The 17,537-nt window shown below is 38.6% G+C and overlaps 1 protein-coding gene across 8 annotated transcripts in view; it reads right to left on the bottom strand.

Moving 5' to 3' along the window:
• Window positions 1-177: 177 nt before the first annotated feature.
• Window positions 178-17,537, bottom strand: part of chchd6a (coiled-coil-helix-coiled-coil-helix domain containing 6a) — a 28,924-nt gene continuing 11,564 nt past the window's right edge. For 4 of the 8 annotated variants that reach the window (XM_088290228.1, XM_088290229.1, XM_088290225.1 and 1 more), the window contains 5 exons: window positions 15,163-15,246; window positions 11,113-11,183; window positions 5,921-6,056; window positions 2,925-3,043; window positions 178-1,075 (listed from right to left, as the gene is read on the bottom strand). In XM_088290228.1, the coding sequence (XP_088146354.1) occupies window positions 1,009-1,075; window positions 2,925-3,043; window positions 5,921-6,056; window positions 11,113-11,183; window positions 15,163-15,246 (477 nt within the window). In that variant the 3' untranslated portion in view covers window positions 178-1,008. Of the gene's footprint in view, window positions 1,076-2,050; window positions 2,495-2,924; window positions 3,044-5,920; window positions 6,057-11,112; window positions 11,184-15,162; window positions 15,247-17,537 lie in introns of those variants that run through there. The other 4 variants (XM_088290230.1, XM_088290231.1, XM_088290227.1 and 1 more) reach the window with 3 other exon arrangements.

Genomic DNA, 17,537 nt, shown 5'->3' with positions numbered 1-17,537 from the left:
GTTTGATAGTTAACCTCTTTAAGTGCTCATTTTTATTGATAGCTACTGTGTACTGACTATCCTGGAGTGTCAACTGCCTCTCTAATTTGACACGTTTAATGTGTTCTTTAGCATTTTTAAGAGCATGTTTTCAAAAAAAAAAAAACTTTCATTCATGACAGTAAGGACTCAAGTGTGTTTCAATACTTTTGACTTTATTGTGGGTGACAAAAGGGGTTATTCTATATGAGGCATGGGTCGATCACCGGTTTGTGGTTTTAAAAAGTCAAATATCAGCTGTTATTGGTCTATTGAGTGAGACCAACACACACAAACACACACACACACACACGTTACACTGCAGCTATCAATCGTAAAAATATTGTAATGCTACCATTTCAAATGAGAAAAGCCAGAACACTTGACAATGACAGTATGTGACATAGAATCGGAGTTTTCATCGCATCACTGTACGGTGACCACTTTTTAGTTGGACAAGCATGGATTCTGTTAACCAATTGAATGCAGACAAGGCCAAAACAAACCTTGAATAGCTAAATAAAATCAAATAATACAACTTGTACTAAAGTCATGACCATGGGGGAAAAAAAACTTCCTGAGCAAAATAGAAAAACACAAATCTTAAAAACTAACATAAGCAATAATGTAGAGCACAGTCTCCATACATTCATCTTTTTTAATCGCTAGACAAGGAGCAGAAATGTGGACGCAAACTCAAGCTGACATTCATGTGCGCATGAGAGCGCCTTGAATGAATCTTTACCATTTAAATAGGCCAAACAGCTTCTAATGGACTCGTAAAAGATTGATTTGAAAGTCTATCGAGTCAGACCTTGAGCCCACTATCAACTCTTTCTCTTGTAATGTGTAAAATGTAGCAGTGCAGAATAATAGCATCATTTCATTGGATGGTATTGCAGATAAATAGCAAGAATATTTGAACAAGGCATGCAAACAGTAACTGAAATCTCCCAGAATTCAACACAAATTCATGATTGTAGGTGATGCTCATAAAAGTATAGTAAAAGCCTTTGTCAGAGTTTTTCCTTCTTCATCCATGGTTGACCAGGTAGTTCTAAAAGAAAAAAAGAAAAGCTGATTGAGAATAAGGGTAAAGATAAAAAAATTTAATATGCCGCATCGGGGGATTTATAATGAATGCAGAAACAGAACAAAACATAGTCGCACTACATAAAAATGCCTTTGCGTTATAAAAGGAAATCTATGATCACATTTGTATACACACGCAGACTAAAATGCATTGCATTGTCTTTGTGCACACTTCCACTAGACCCGTTCTTTAATGTACTGTGCTAAAGTATAGTTACATTCCTATTAATGACAGTTGAAAATGGCATACTCAAAGTAGCAACTTTATTCTGGGAATTCTAATTCAGTACTCTGACCAGTTTTTTGTGTTGCCATAATACTGGGACTGTGACCCCCTCAAAATCCAAATACAGCTCACGGGTTTATTCTAATAAAAAGCTACAATACTTTATTCCAAGCTTATGTCACAGAGGAGTTATAATAATTAGCGGGTAGCAATCGCACTAACGCGGCGTGCATGAGTCGACCATCTTCCATAAAGTACTTCCAAAGAAGTCTACTCGGAGCATTCGCACTCTTGGCCCTCTTTTCACAGATGGCGCCTGCGGAAATGCTGGCCTATCGTGGTTTTCGTGCAAAAGCAAGCCTCGCTGCGCCTGCTTGGTAGTTTGGCTGACCACTCACTGGGCATTCCGACGTAGCGAGGATGTGTCCTTTGACATGAATTGACTATATAATTAATATACGGTAGACGGGAGAATGCACTCGAGAGAATCAGGATTTAGTCAGGCTGGGAAAGCAACAACTATTAATGAGCTAAGAGGTAATAAAGTAACTTTGAACCCAATTTCATTTTATTTAACAGCTAAAACTTGGATGGAGTACCCAACCAGAAACTTTTTTTTTGTCACTTCAATAGACGTACAGATGATAATTTTACTTGACAAAACACACTCACGCACAAAAAAAAAAAAAAATCAATCTGAAAAATGGAACGACAATGTAAATATGAGGGAGCTTTTGTAGACGTGAGGCAAACTATTGGAAAGTCCCAGACAACCAATTTTAAAGTTCCAGATAAAAGTCTTCAAAGCAGATATGAAAGGCAAAAATAATGCAAGGGTATTTGTTTATTTATTGACCAAAGACGAGGGAAGAAAAGGAAATTGATCTCTCTGGGAATACAGGTTTGAATCGGGGGCGATCACAAAAGAGGCAGATGCAACGCGTGACAAAAGGACTTGAAAAAGGATGGCGGGTATAAAATGGACTGCTTTGATAATACAGAGGCTTGGATGCAACAAAGAACAGTGAAAACCCCCACTGTTGCCCTCTCTTATCCCAGCTGGGGGGCTTGAATTCCACAATTCCGCTTCCCGTGTGTGAAGGTGGATGCGGCAAAATTCAGCCCGAAATTAGGGTTAAATTCGTGCGATGAGGCTTCCTATGGAACACAATACAAGCATATGTTGAATTCTTATCAGACAGTGGCCAAAGAGGTTAAACCAACTGCTGGAGAGGTCAAGGGTCACGCTGTGAGGTGTACAAAAATGCCTCACCACAGACGTAACTTTGAGTGCCCTCCCCTCTATGTCTCTCATCCCCAAACTCTTTTTTTTTCTTCCCTGGGTGGAACCCGCAAGGTGTCTGAAGGCTACAAGCGAGATAAAAGAGGCTCTGGAATTGACTGTTTAATAGCACACGGCAGAGCAACAAAGGGGGCGACAGAAAAGAGGAAGAAAAGTGAAGTGGTAATGGTGGATGGGGACAGGAAGATGGTTGGCTGATAAAGAGAATGGAAAATGAAAAAGAATGAAGACCGCATATGTCACAACAGAGGCTTGGAATGATGAAAGTGGGCATATTTCACTTACATTTGAAAGAAGGGTACAGTTTGTGCCATGTCACAACATATTTGGATAATTTTGCAGGGCTTCACATGAGCATTTTTTACTGGATGCACAGCTGCCCCAAATTTAAAGTTATAGGAGCACTGTAAAAAAAAAAAAAAAATTAGGGATGCACGTGATGAAGTGCCTCGCAAAAATAAATATTCAGTGTGACTTGTATAATGTTTATTCAGTAACTCCTTCTGTATTTTTGAGCTGTTTCGACTTACACGACAACGTGACTTGTAGTCCAAAAAATACGAATGTGTGTGTGTGTGTGCGCACGTATGGGTGAATGGGTGAATATTTGTTGTTCTCCCAAGCACTTTAAGTCCCCAGCTGTCAGCCACCTACTCTGTATTATTTTCTGTCGTATGCACCGTTTCCTCCCCGTTGTTTTTTTCCAATTCCTCTGTGTTCTCCATCTAACATTTTCTTTCTTTTAATTGAACTTGGTTTTGATGTCTCACGAACACATGCATTTCTCTCTAGGAGAAAATTACTCTGTTCTTTTATCACCTAGTTTTCATTACATTTCACACCTGTTGTCCTTCATCTCAATCCCATTTTGTCTTCTTAATATTTCCATTTGATTGCCTCATTATAGACGGGCACAGTAGCCATGCTCCTGTGATATGAGTAACAGCACGATTCGAGGCACAAAAGGAGGGAAAATGTTGATAAAAGAAGATTTTAAAAAAATATTTAGATTCATTTTGCGGTTGTTCGGTAAAACTCAGCATGCATTGAAATACTGTCGGACATAAGGAAATATTATAAGGAAATCAGCAAAAACAGTAGGAGTTTGCTCTTAAAAGTGGACCTATCGGCATCTGATATTTTAGCTTACCTAGTTTCCATGCAGCTAAAAAAAAATAAATAAAAATAAAAAATAAAAAATCAACGTTTTACATGTAGTACATCTCAGAAAGAGAAGCCAGTTTTAACGGTTGTAATATCTTTGAGAGTTTTACAATAGATAATAGAATTTCATTCCAATTGCAAACTCAGTATTTGACCAACTAGCAGCAATTTCTGGATATAGCTTTATTTGACTGAAAAGACCTAATTCATTCAGCAGATCACAAGCGAAAGACAATAAAACAAAATTAAACGACTGTCCTATTTACAAGATGAGAGAGTCAGTATTAGAGAAATGCCTGACGGCTTGGTAGCTGACAAGTTTGACAAATCGTGAACGCCAGTCGTCACATTCCTAGATTGTCAGGGAACCATACGTTTAATTTCCTGGACAACTAAACAATGACATCAAATCCTAGATGAGATCACATGGAGTATTTCTCATCATTTTGTAATGATGAACCACAATTTTTGGGGTCCTTCGTAGTCTTTCAATAATCCTGGTAACTACCAAACATCAATTGTATTATTTGTGTGAGAAAAAAAACGTGCAACCGTCAGGTAGTTTCTCGAGTCATTGCTTTAATGAATTACAAATCTACATTTTTAATGTCGCCTCTAAGCTTCCGTAAAAAAGAGCAAGTCAGTCTGTTCTTTCTTCCTTCCCGCGTGCGATCCAGGCCACTGACATTGATCTACAGCACATCTGATCTGATGGCGCTGGGATGAAATGACTCAAGAACAGCATCGGACTGTGCGGCTCAAAGTGTGCCGTATTCGTTTGCATGTAAGGCGCAGATAAATGCCAGGAGAATCCCGCTGAGTGTCCAGACTGTGCGTTTGAGTTCTATCCCCATCTCATCTCAGACTCAGCCTCCCCGAGGATAATGACTAGCAGAGGTTGTCTTTCTCATGTCTCTGCAGGGTCTGTATAATTTGGTGTACAACGTACTGTACACATAAACAACAATTTGAACAGGTTGACCACTGTAATGTGCCTGCTTTTCCCCTAACCTGCTGTGTTAGCCAATTATAAAAACTATGTTTAAATGTGGGAGTTTCAAACGCAAGATGGACATCAATGTACGGACTTCTCATTATCGGCTTGCATTTCAAACACACACAACACAACTAGACGCATGAAATTATGTAGTGACTTGACCGCTTACTCAAAAGACTGCGTTCCTATTCGTGTAGGCGATCAGGTGGCAAAATACTTCGGTCTACAATAGTGCACAGATGGGAAACATTTGCGTTGCTGAGCAGTACAGAGTGGCAAACAGAACGGCCTGGATATGTTTGGACACTTCCAATTCAAAGACCTCAGCTGTGTACATTGTTCAAAAAAGCAACCCTCCTATATTCCATCTTATTCTCTTAACATATTCACTCTAACTATTTATAAACTTGAAGCCCAGGCAGTGATGCGTGTATCTAGCTCTGCCTTTGAATAATACAAGACTGGCTCCAAATGAGTAATGTGAAAAGCTAAAAGGAAACACATAAAGGGTGTATTTAACTTTGAGCACGAAAGGTAGCTCTTAAAACTAAAGTTAATGCAAAACATTTGCCTTTCGCTCGTACAGCATACGCTACTCACAAAAGTTTGGGATATTCAGCATTTGAATGAAACGGACCTGCAGTCCACTATAACCGTTACAGGTGAATTTAATTTGAGCTTTTATAGCATGTAGCAAATTTTGGGTAAAAGGTTGCAACGAGATGTTGCAAACAGTTTTTCTAGCTGCCCAGAAAAAAAACGGCTTGGGACAAGTAAAAATTGTTTGAGAACAGCAACCTTTGATGAACCTTAACAAAAACTCCAAATTCATGATGTTGGCAAGCATTTGGCTCAGTGAGATAGCAGCTTGAGTGTAATCTGCAGTTCGCAACCGAAAGAGTGGAAGAGGCACAGAAAAGCACACAAGTGGACATCATTGGAAAGGTCGACAGGATTGCACGAATGCTACATTTACTTCTGTTCCTTATTTTCCGATTAAACCTTTGCCTTCATCTACAGTCCACAATTTTGCGATGAAAGTGGAGGTTTGACTGAGTGTTTAATTAGATAATTAAGGTAATTCATCCTAAACGCTAAATTTAAGGATTTGCTTGCTTACCCTCTTTGCCGCATTTATGCATTGCATGTATTCTTTGGCCAGGTCCGAACATCGTAAAGTTTGCTGTCCGTTTTCCTTGTAGCATGATAAAAGCTGAGCCTGCAGGCCAGGACATACGGCCTCGGTATTCCGAGACCTACACCAGACACAAAAATGAAGATAAATAGGCTGTTTTCATTCAGATAATCAGGAACAATTGAAAAAAAAAATTGTTAAAATGCTTTCTTAGAAATAGGAGATATTGTATGACTATTTAGTGATGCTTTTCCGTTATACGAGACACCTACAGGTAGTTAGAAAAAAAAAAGATCTCGGAAAAATTATTGTACAGAAGAAAGTGCATTATAAATTGAGGTCAAACAAAGGTGAAAATAAAAATATTGTTTCCACCCACGTTAACCCACTTTAGCAACTGTCGCGTGGACGCTACGGTATGTGCTTCATTGCAAATCACGCAATTAGTGCTAAATCACATTTAATTGAGAGGAAAGGATCATTCTGATCAAATACAGCAGAAAAGTGTGCTTTGAGAGATTGAATTAGCCACGCTTAATTAGCTATGTGGGTTGTATAATAATTGGTTTTAGCCCGTCCGTCTGTGTGATTGTTAACGATGACAGGTTTGCTGCCTGGGCGCATCCTTTTAATGGAGACTGACTGATTGAAGCAGAGACCAACAAGTTACATACGCCCACAGTAGCTACACAGCACATGCACATACTGTTAAAGGAGGTAACTAGTGGACAAAAATACACACGCATGCACGCACACCATCCAGCATGCCAACACATTCCAATTAGCGCATACGTACAGCAACTCAGTGAAGAGCATTTAACTCCCAATTTAATTGGAAAACAAATTAAAGGTTCCTTTAGTTTTTCATACCCAGAGGAGGCCTGACCCGAGCATTTTAATTACACTACATCCATGTCCATGTGTGCAACGTACCTTATCATCAGACAAACAACAGTTAAGTTCATCAGTGTGCTAATGATATTGCGAGCAGCGGCGAAAACCAAGACAGAAGGAAGCCAGATAAAAGATGAGAAGTAACAAAGGAAGGGTGCGTTGGTGTTATTCTCCACATTTTACAGATGGCCTATCTGAGAGTTTTTTGTTCTATTTAAGCTTTGGCTTTTTCAGTACGCTGGGTTTTCTTACTTTGCACACACTTTTCACACGTCATATTTGCAACAAAAAGGAAGACACCAAAGCGTCATCTTTATCTCTTGCAAGGGATGAAGCTTGCCAAAGATAAGTAGCCGTCCTTTAATTTGAAATAAATGGCCTTCATCAGTGGCGCCAAAGTCTCCTGATAGCAGAGGGAGCTTTTTAATAATGGCGCCTGAAGATAAAATAGTTCCAGCCACAGAGCTGGTAAAGCTCGGTCTACAAGCTCCAACAACCTGAAGGCTGTCCAAGGGCTCCATTTTGCACATGGCATGAAGCGAAGCTTGGCTCAGGTGTGCCTGATCATTTCCTTCTGGCATCAAATGGCTTTTCAAGCCAAGTACTGCTGATGTTATTTAAACGTGAGATAGGTAAGTTGTGTTGATCAGCGAACGTCAATCAGTGCAAGGTCTTTGTCTCGGAATCTTTGCATCTTCTGTTTGCAGACGGTCCACTTGGTTGTAAAACCATAATAATTTATTTGATATTATTTTCAATGTTTTCATCAGGTACCATCATTTTTGTCCAGGCCTATTTCATGTTTTTTTTTTTTTGATTTTTTTTTTAAATAACCCGATTGAACCACAATTCAAAAGCATTGTCTGATTTTCACTAGCTAATTTTCATATTTCTTTTAATTATTATGCCAGTCAGATTCAAGTTAGTTCTGTGACCACTGTGGGTTTTCTTTTATTATCAATGTTCTCGACGTGTGTACAGGCAATAATTACGTTCGCTTTATAAAACCTAAAGTCAGACTTAAAAGAATTGATTTTTAAGACACAAAGCACATTCGCTGACAGCATGACAGGCCACAAACGTGCTGTTTTTTTTTTTGTTTTGTTTTTGCTGTGTGTATGCACTGTTTGTTCTCTGTGACTGATCTGCAAAACTATAAACAATAAGATTAGATACTTAATTAACAGCATTGGCCGTTTTTTGTTTTTTTTAATCGCTGGCGGTAATGTGGAGGCGGACAGAACACAGAGGCCTCAGACTTGTGGACTACACAGAAGCGCTTCAGAAAAACAAAGAGAAAGGAAAATGAAAAATAAATGAGCTGCAATTAAAAAAAATGGTGAGACACAAAACACATCATGGTTACACAAAGGCTGTTTTTTAATAGTTGTATGACTGATTCATAATATACTCTTATCAGCCTCAAACAGCATTTCTCACCAACCCCAACTCAATTTGATTACTTTAGCACATTATTTGTTAAATGCCGCGTTGTTTAATCCAATCAACGACAAAGACAATCTCAGGCACATCTCAAATTAGGATACATCTGAAAGAGCAGTCAACATGGGAATGAGGCAGCACGGTTTAATAGTGTTTTGCACGTCTGCATTTAAGAGTTGAGAAGTTCAACATTCATGGGAGGTTAATTGTGGACTTTAGATTTTCCATGGGTAATGTGGGTGCCAATGATTGTTTGACTATGTGCACTAGTGGTGAAACAAGTCCTTGGGTAGTTTCATTAACTGTATTAAAAAACAATGGTTTTTTTTTTTAAATTGCGTGGTGTACCCCTTTAATAGTAATAAATCAAACGTAATATTTTGACGTCGTTGGAGGCAACGTGATGGTATGTCTCTCCTTACGGACTGGAAATTGGATAGTTGGCATCCAGTTAAATTGTTGCCACCAACATCGACACAATGCCCTCCTGAAATTATGTCCAAGCAGTAATTAAGGATGTTAAAAGAACTATAATTGCTCTGAGTCAGAGCCTCTGACATTGTATAATATGGCGCCTGTTCCTGCAGCCATGAAAGTGCATATAGGATATAGGATGGAAAGAACTTTCAAAGGTATTTCAATAAGCGAAAAGGACTTTGCTCACTTTGATGCTGGCAGCCTGACACAGTTGCACTTCCCACAGATCAATTTTTAACCAACGAGGGTTACTCAAATGAGCTGTTTTAGCCGGCAAAACCGCTACTGGGGTTCTGACGTCACTTGGCCTCATCGCTCTTAAATAAACTGAAAGAAATTGATATCTGATTCATCCCGAGAAAGGAATTAAATGAACTAACTAAAAGAGGGAAGTTTAGTTTAAGCAGGTGAAATATGTGTTCCATTCGTCCATCCAGACTGTTTTTAAATTATTTTGCACAAAGTAACATGAAATTTGACACAAGTCCAACATTAATTATAACAAAGTTTGGATCAACCATCTGTAGTATTTACTTCAAAATGTTTAAAACAATTTTTAAAGCTAACTACATGTCTAAGCAAACTGAAATCAACCTCAAGGACTTTGGAATTTCAGCAGGTCAGTTAACGAGTTAAAAAAATAAACATAACATCACACGTCTATGACTGTTTAAAACAGACATATTCATAATGCGGCTCATGGTCTGTGTCCGGACCGAGTCAGGGGCTCGTGAGGACCTACGGTCAATTGCAGTTATAATAATGTACTGTATGTGCGGCGTCACGTGCCGTTTTTATTCCTCCCACAGGTGGCTGTCAAAGACTGTGTACAAGCAACTGGCAGTATTGCGGTAGTCCCTGTAGAGATCACTTGAGCATAATGAGCCAATTAAGCCGTTAGTTTACAGGAGGTTTGTTGGAATTGTGGAGCAAAACACAACATGGCTTGTTTCAAAGTTAGGTGGACTCGGAAAACAGATTTTAAGAATGAATGGATCGATTTTTTCGGAAGCCGGCTCGAATGTTGTGTTTCATCTGATCTGAGATTGTGACTTTAATAGAAAGTGAGAATTCAGAGGCGAGAACTTGCAAGATAACCAATCTGAGAGGCCTACCTGTATAGTAGCGCTACACCACGCGCAAGCCAACAAAGAGAAAATTAATGTTTGCCTACGTTAGTGTGGATTTTGGGGTCAAAAGACAAGGTTTCAGTCAAAAAGGAATGTGTCCATCTCAAAATGCCTGTGCCGTTTTACTACAAATTGTTTCCCTAGCCTTTTTTTTTTTGAGTCACATGCATTCAAATATAATTACTGAAATTTAGGCCTGATTGGTGGATATTGAAGTTATGTTCTTTGTTTTAAAATACACAGTTGTATCAGTTTTAAATATTTGTTGGAAAGCACTTTGAATTTCTGTGTTTTAGGGAATACATTCATTCATTTTCATTGATGTCCGTGAATAGGATCAAAATTGTTTCTTTATAGTACTGGCATATTTTTCATGAAGAAAAAAAATATTGTGAAAAGAAAAGGAAACATGAAATTTTTGATAGGCCTGCTACACGCCGGCACAGTAGCAGACTGGTTCGCATATCTGCCTCACTGTTCAGAGGCTTTTTATTCAAATCCTGGCTCTGGCCTACATGTTATAATTAGGAAATTAAAATGTTAAAACTATATGGCGTCATTGCAATTCAATATCTACACAATATCAACATGACATCCTTATTTAAATCAATATTCACCCCAAAAAAAAAAAATCAATTAATTAATTAATAAATACCTAATAAATAAAAATCGCCAACTCTGAGAATAGATGAAGTAAATCAACAGGCAAACGTCAACCAACCTCTGAATTGTGTTAACCTTCGAGAATTCTTCCACAATCCAGACAATCTAGAGCAGCAGTTTTCTTTCCATTCGTCAAATTTAATTTTGTTTACAAGTTCTTTGGGAGTCATGGTGATTTGTTATTAGAAAGCATTGTTAGTGTTCTGGCAGAAACTTTTGCCTCGACTGTGACTGCAAGTATTTCGAATTAGTGAGCGTTTCCCAGGCTGTGGCTCATTAAAGGCTCACACTGTGAGACACACTGGCCACAGGGAGTGAGTGTATTGTTTAACTCAGCTTAATTAAAGTTGCCAATTAAAAACACTTATCATATTAGTCAGGTTTGCTCTGGAGAATGTGAGCATTTAACCGGTTACAAAATGAGGAAAAGAACAGATCCTTATCCATTACTACTTATTAGTCTGCTATGCTGTGTGTGGTAGATGTGAGTTGTGTGTACGTGTGTCAGAGCCCTGAGGGGTTAATACGGAAAGGGAAATGTGTGTGGGCGGGTGTGCGTGTATCTCTTACCTCACGTTTGATTCTGTCATGGATGCAGCTTGGTGGAATTTCTCCTTGCTCTGTTCATATATTTCCAAATTCTACACACCGAAAAGCAGAGAAAAAAATTATACGGTCTCAATTGTTGTTAAAGACAGTTTTTATTATTACTAATTGTGCCCACATTTTTAACAATATCTTACTCGAAAATATAGCACTTTAAATCCCGTGAACTATGTAGCGACAACTTCAAAATCATTGTACTGATACACTGTTTGGTAAGATGGGGGGAAAAAAACCATTGCACCATTATTGTGTTGATCCCAGATCACAATTTCATTGGTCTTGAATATTGGTGGACCAAACGACTCCATATACGATTTTTTTTTTATTCTTAGAATTCAAGTCTGTTGCTGTCCTACCATAGTATTCCGAGTTTGTAACAAGTGCTTGTACAAACTTTGCGGCACAATTAAAGGGTCAGACATTGTTCTTCGTCACTTTATTTATATAGCGCATTTCACAGCAGCTTGAGCAGTAAATTAGAACATAATATATTAATAAAATTGTATTGTATTGTATAAATTAAAACACATTTTCAGAGGATACCAGAAGAACGAGAGAGGGGTCTTGTCTAACACTAAATGAAACTTTTTAAGAACTTCTTCAAAGCACGAGTCCAAACGTTAAATCAGTCATAATTGTAAGATAAATATGAGACAAATGATTGTTTTTTTTTCTCTTCAAACTTTTCATTAAATAATGAGGAATTGGGTAGTGTTCCTATGAAAAAAAAACTAACTAAACAGTGCTAATCCACAACAACTGCAGACTCACTCCTGCTGATCTTCCTACCTTAAGCCTCCACACACCCAGCATTCTCTCCAAATATTTAACCAATAAACTATACCAGCTGAGAAGCAAGGATGGCAGAAAAAAAAAATCACCTGAGAGAAATGTAGGGAAAAGGTAAAGTAAAAAAATATCATAGAAACTTTAATTAGAAATGTATCTCAGACTGTGCAATGACACAAGTACAAGTAGTAAGATAATGTTAATATAAGAAAAACTTCATTAGACTGATATAATTGTCGATTCAAAGCAGCTAAACTTCTGAAATGAGAACATTTTGCAAAGTCAAACAGACTAAACCACAGCGACATGTGGGAGCAGTAAAGCAAGCACACTGAGCCCCGCATACAAGCGGAGAAATTCACACATTTGTACAGTAGGCATGCAGTGCACCTGATTATACAATGCAAGGAAAAATGCAGACGCTCGCTCTCTACGTCTTTCTGCCCTTCACCGCCGCAACCGCGGAGAGGTCCATCAACAAACATCCGAGGCCCAACAGCAAACACAGCTTGTGCCGCCTGCATGCCAGCCTGCCAGTCTTTTAGGGTGTCTGTATACCAAACCTGTTGCTAATGAGACTTTCATAGTCGCACATCTGACACCAGAATAATGTGCCAAAGACTTCCTTCTCCTTGGGATGGTCGAGGCTAACTTCAGAATTAACCAAATACACTAGAAAAGGGGTCACTAATAGGCCTGTTCAAAAATGAGCTCTCCAGTGATGAGACATTGTGATCTCCTAAACATATGTAGTATAAACTTCCCATCTTCTCTGACTCACTGGTAAATGTGTTCAAATAGAGAACTCGGATGAATTGCTTGAAGAGCTGGCTCAAGGAGCTATTCCTTGATCTTTAAAAGTCACAACATCAGATGATATTTACACCATGATAAGCACCGGCTACCAACTATTGCACAAAGCCACTTAAAACACACACTTAAAGAATGAGGCTATATTCCCTCCACAGGGCGTCCAAGTAGCTTGAAACATGCGAAAACCGGAAACACAAAAGTCACCACTGGAAATGTTTTATGTGCTGCTGCCGTGTATTTACTCCATTATTGCGAAACAAGAAAATTTTGCTTCTGGAAAATCTGGAAATTTACAGAAAAATGTATCCCAAAAAAAGAGCATGGATTTCACCTCCAGCAGAGGTGAGTGAAAGCCGAAATCCCCAGAAGCAATCGAGAACTGTAAGAGGCTGGAGCAAAGACATGGAAACGCCTTTCGAATGAAATATGCAACAGCTTGGTGAAGGCAACAGGTCACAGGCTTGACGCATTTTATTCAAGTAAAGGTTACGGCATCAAATGTTACTTATTATTCACTTTAAGTTAATTGAATAATGAATGCTCCGATACTTTTGCTCACTTGAAAGTGGGTGGCTTCAAACAAAAGCTGCTCTGTGCCAGGTTGTTTAAAACACCTACACGTCGAAATCATACAAGAAAAGCTGTTATTCTGATCTTTTGCCTCATATTCAACTTTTGATCTGAAACCCAAATGCTGTCAGTATACAAAAAAGAAAAAAAAAGAAATTGACCCTGCCATTCTAATACTTTTAGAGGAGACTATATAATATATATATATATATATATATATATATATATATTCTAAAGTGATTTATTCTCTTTTGCATTAGGATTAATTTCCTGTTTTTGCTCGGCCAAGAAGGATGAAGAAGATCTGATCCATATGAAAAATGCCCAAATGTAATTTCTACATAAAAGGAGTTGAAGGTGTTTGCGGGCATAGTACCAACGCTACTAATGGATGGAAAGGAGATCACAATACTCGTGTTCCACACGCTCTACGTAAATCTTTAAACCTGAGTGTCCGCACCATCTTATAAGTGGGGATGCGGCAATTTAAACTCGCATTCAATGTGCCTATGATTAAGCCTAAAAAAGGTTCTGATGTTCTAGTAGGCTTTTCGAGACTTGTTTCTAGTATAAATCTTACAGCTCAACCCATGGAGCTTCCACAGGCTTTCATTAAGTGCACGTAATTGTTCAAAAGTATCCGAGTGGAGAATGGTCCATTAGAATTTTCAAGCTATCAAACGAAAAGATAGTCATCATCATCATATGAGGAAAATAAGGATCAGCAGTGGCATTACCAATAACTGGACATCTAGCAACAAGCTGTGCCTAAATCAATTCACCTGGCTCAGGTATACTGAAGAAGGAATGCATTGTTATTTACGGCAAAAGCACTTGTGCCCCAACACAGCAGGCGAAGTTACAAAAACTAAATTAAAATAATATAGTTTTCTACTAAAAGTGCATGAGGAGGGTCTACAGAATCAAAAAGAGTCGTCAGAAATGGTCTGGTTGCGAGATGCGTGGATAAAGTTTCTTTGCCACCTGATTTGTGTATGTATATAGGTTAAATAAATAAATGCTTTAACAAGACAATGGTCATGTTCTCATTGGAACTCTTCACTTAAAATGTGTAGCCTGTAAAAGAAAGTGAGTTTTGCAGAATATATGCATGTCCGGATGGTACCACATCTGCCTCAATCTGGGCCATGAAAAAACATAAATGCCCTCGCAATCTGGCAGGTTAGGAGAATGGTTGGAAAGAAGAGTTAGCAAAAATAGATTAATGCACGCCTAACCAAAATAGACTGTAACAAAGTATTAGTTTGAGGCTATGCCTATATACAGTATGCAATGGTGTTAATGTACTCTTTTTTCATTGTTCCCTTGAAAAAAAAAAGTTTTTTCCCAGTTGAATTGTTCAGGTTGCAGTCTCATTAATGGTCGAAAAAAAAAAAACTTGAATGATTTGATTTATCTTGGTCTAATACATCACAACAGTGTGGCATTTGAACAAGGGTGTGTAGACTTTCACTGTTTATGTTTTAAAAGAACTTTTCCGTGCGAGACGCTGGAGGGATGGCTTGTCAACGAAAGGCCATGCAAAGGTTCTTATTGGCTGGCACCCGGTGAGGCTGAGACTTCAATGAGAATACACCTTTTTTTTTCAGCCTGGCAAATGTCAGACAGTTGAAAGGGAAAGAACACAAATAAAATGATTCCCTGTAGCGGTCGACTGTTGCTAAAATCTCTGATGTTTCAAGTTCGCAGAAACATCTGTTGGGTGCATTTGTTGAACAGTTTTTTTGCACTAAATATACCCGTTTATTTTTTTAAATCAATTTTTATTTTGTGTAAAAATGAAGCTTTTGAAATTCCATGAACGTGTTTAGGTTTATTTACCCGCTTCTCTATTAGAACAACTTGCTCCTTGTAGAACGCATCCAGTGCCTTCAGTCGTAACTCTTTCTTCTGGAGTTCTTGAGCCTGCATGAGGACACACACAGACACACGCACAGAGAAAAAGGTGGATTAATCACAAAAGTACTATATGGCCACGTCTCCGGTGGCGGCAAAATGTCTCAAACATGCACACACAAGAGGGGAAAAAAGCCTTTTCGTGTAATTCACTGATTAATTGAAAAAAAAAAATGGTCATATTAATTGATTATTTAAATAATCACTAGCAGGTTCATCTTAAGCAACACACCACATCTTTAATAGTTGCGCAAAAACAATATCTGCAGTTGTATCCCTGGAAGGATTAGCAATACTTGATCAAATATTTCTAAACTATATGGCAACATAAAAGTGCATTCCCTGATTTTGGAAGGTAAAATTATAGGCAGAGTGTAAGCATCAGGGCGATACCTCAGTCAACAAAAACACATACACACACCAGGAAGAAGATTCATCATAATTATCAGGGCTGCTGAACACCAAATCAAATCAGAGGTGCTATAAAAACAAACTGATGCAAGAAAAAAAATATTTAGATGTGGTTTACGCTTCCACAGTCAAGCTGCAGCGTGTATACGTGAAAAGTAGGGGCGAAAAGAATTCATGTGTTAGCTCAATATTAAAGACGGAGTTTATGCTTGGGAGGTTTGAGTTACAAGCGAGCGCCTTTAAATAAAAGGAAGCACGCTCTTCCTATCTGTATGCCTACTGTGTTGTTCCAGACTTAATTTGCAGCCAGAGAGGAAAATGAGAGTGAATCATACGACTCCCCTGTTGTCCCTGTAGGGGTCTGCAAGTCTACGGTAGATAAGAGGCAGCCAGGCAAGACTCAACACACACAAACCAAAATACACACCACACACACACACACGCACAAATAGTAATCCATTTTGTTTTAAGGAGATGAAAAGGATCTGGAGAAACTACATGGGGATGATCAAGCTTGAATATCACTAAAACTACATTGACATAACAAAATGCAGGTTAACCTATACGCTTAGTGCAAGCACAAAGAATTGATGCAAGTACAACAGTCTGGCAAAATATTTGTCTGTGGCCGGGGTGGGCAAACTTATTGATTGGCGGGCAAAAATGGGTTCTAAAATTAGACAGAAGCAGATGGACTGATTCATTAATTAATTTTTCAAGTTTGGCGGGCCGGATTAAAACGTTTAATGGGCCGCAGTTTGCCCACACCCTGTCTATGGTCTACAAGCAGAATTTTGACAAGCTCAGACTCCAAATTATCTGATGGCCATCAGCTTCACGGACCATCCACACAAAACGTGAAATGAATACATAACTTGCATTGCGGTATTAGTAGAATGAAACATGACGATCGACTCACTCCTTCCCAGTGGGCAGTGTGCGTGCGTGTGAGTGCGTGCGTGCGTGTGTGTGCGTGTGCATGTGTGGTGTAACCATCTGATAAAAGCAGCAGTCTGTTCGCCTTTTTCCCCAGTTATCCCCTTCTCATTATTTACTCCGCTGGGTTTATTTAACACATAGCTTCCAGCTAGACAATAAATTAGTACTCAGTAATAACTGGACTGGTAATTACGACCAGGCAGCTACATAGAGAATGAAGAACAACAATCTGGGCCATTAGGATTTTTTTTTCTTCTGCTCCTCTTGTTTGCCATTAACAGTTTGGCCCATTATACAATGACTGCTCCCCCAGTAGATAACACATTTTAAATATGGGTACAAATTGTCTCAATAAAGAATCTGATAAAAGCATCCCTCCTTTTTAGCACGTCTGCAACTCCGAATATTTGCGGCATTTTAATTATTATAAATTATTACTAAGACAACAATAATGGCGCCATAATCTCAGCTCACTTTTTTAAGCTTTAATGATGTCAGGGGGGAAACATTTTTCTTAATTTTCAGGGGGCCCTACTGGGTGATTTTTTTTTTTGGGGGGGGGGTCGTGTTTGGGACACTCAATCTATACTTTTTCACCAACATGTGCACCTGTACAAAAAAAAAAATAAACTGAGGAGGCCCCCACAAAGATGGAAGAAGAGGAATTTGGGCCCTCGTCACTGCCTAGTACTCAGACCTGAATAACAATTTGAGAATGTCCATTAGAGGCATTTCTTAACGCAGGTCGTCTACAGGTTGACAAAAGTCACGTTGAAGACTTTTTTGGAATAATGGATGGATGATGTTTTTAATGCCATTTCAGACAAAGTTTAGACTTCTCATTCAGACAACTCGGAGTGAGCAGTAAATAATACACATGATGGTTTTTGAACACACAATGGGTATTGAACGAAACATTTTTAACCGTAATTGCAGCCTCATCTACACTA

Source organism: Idiotropiscis lumnitzeri, chromosome 3 (genome assembly GCF_059441095.1).
Source record: "Idiotropiscis lumnitzeri isolate Australia: NSW breed Sydney's pygmy pipehorse chromosome 3, RoL_Ilum_1.0, whole genome shotgun sequence".
NCBI classification, from domain to species: Eukaryota; Metazoa; Chordata; class Actinopteri; order Syngnathiformes; family Syngnathidae; genus Idiotropiscis; species Idiotropiscis lumnitzeri.
This window is presented reverse-complemented; position numbering and strand designations above follow the sequence as displayed.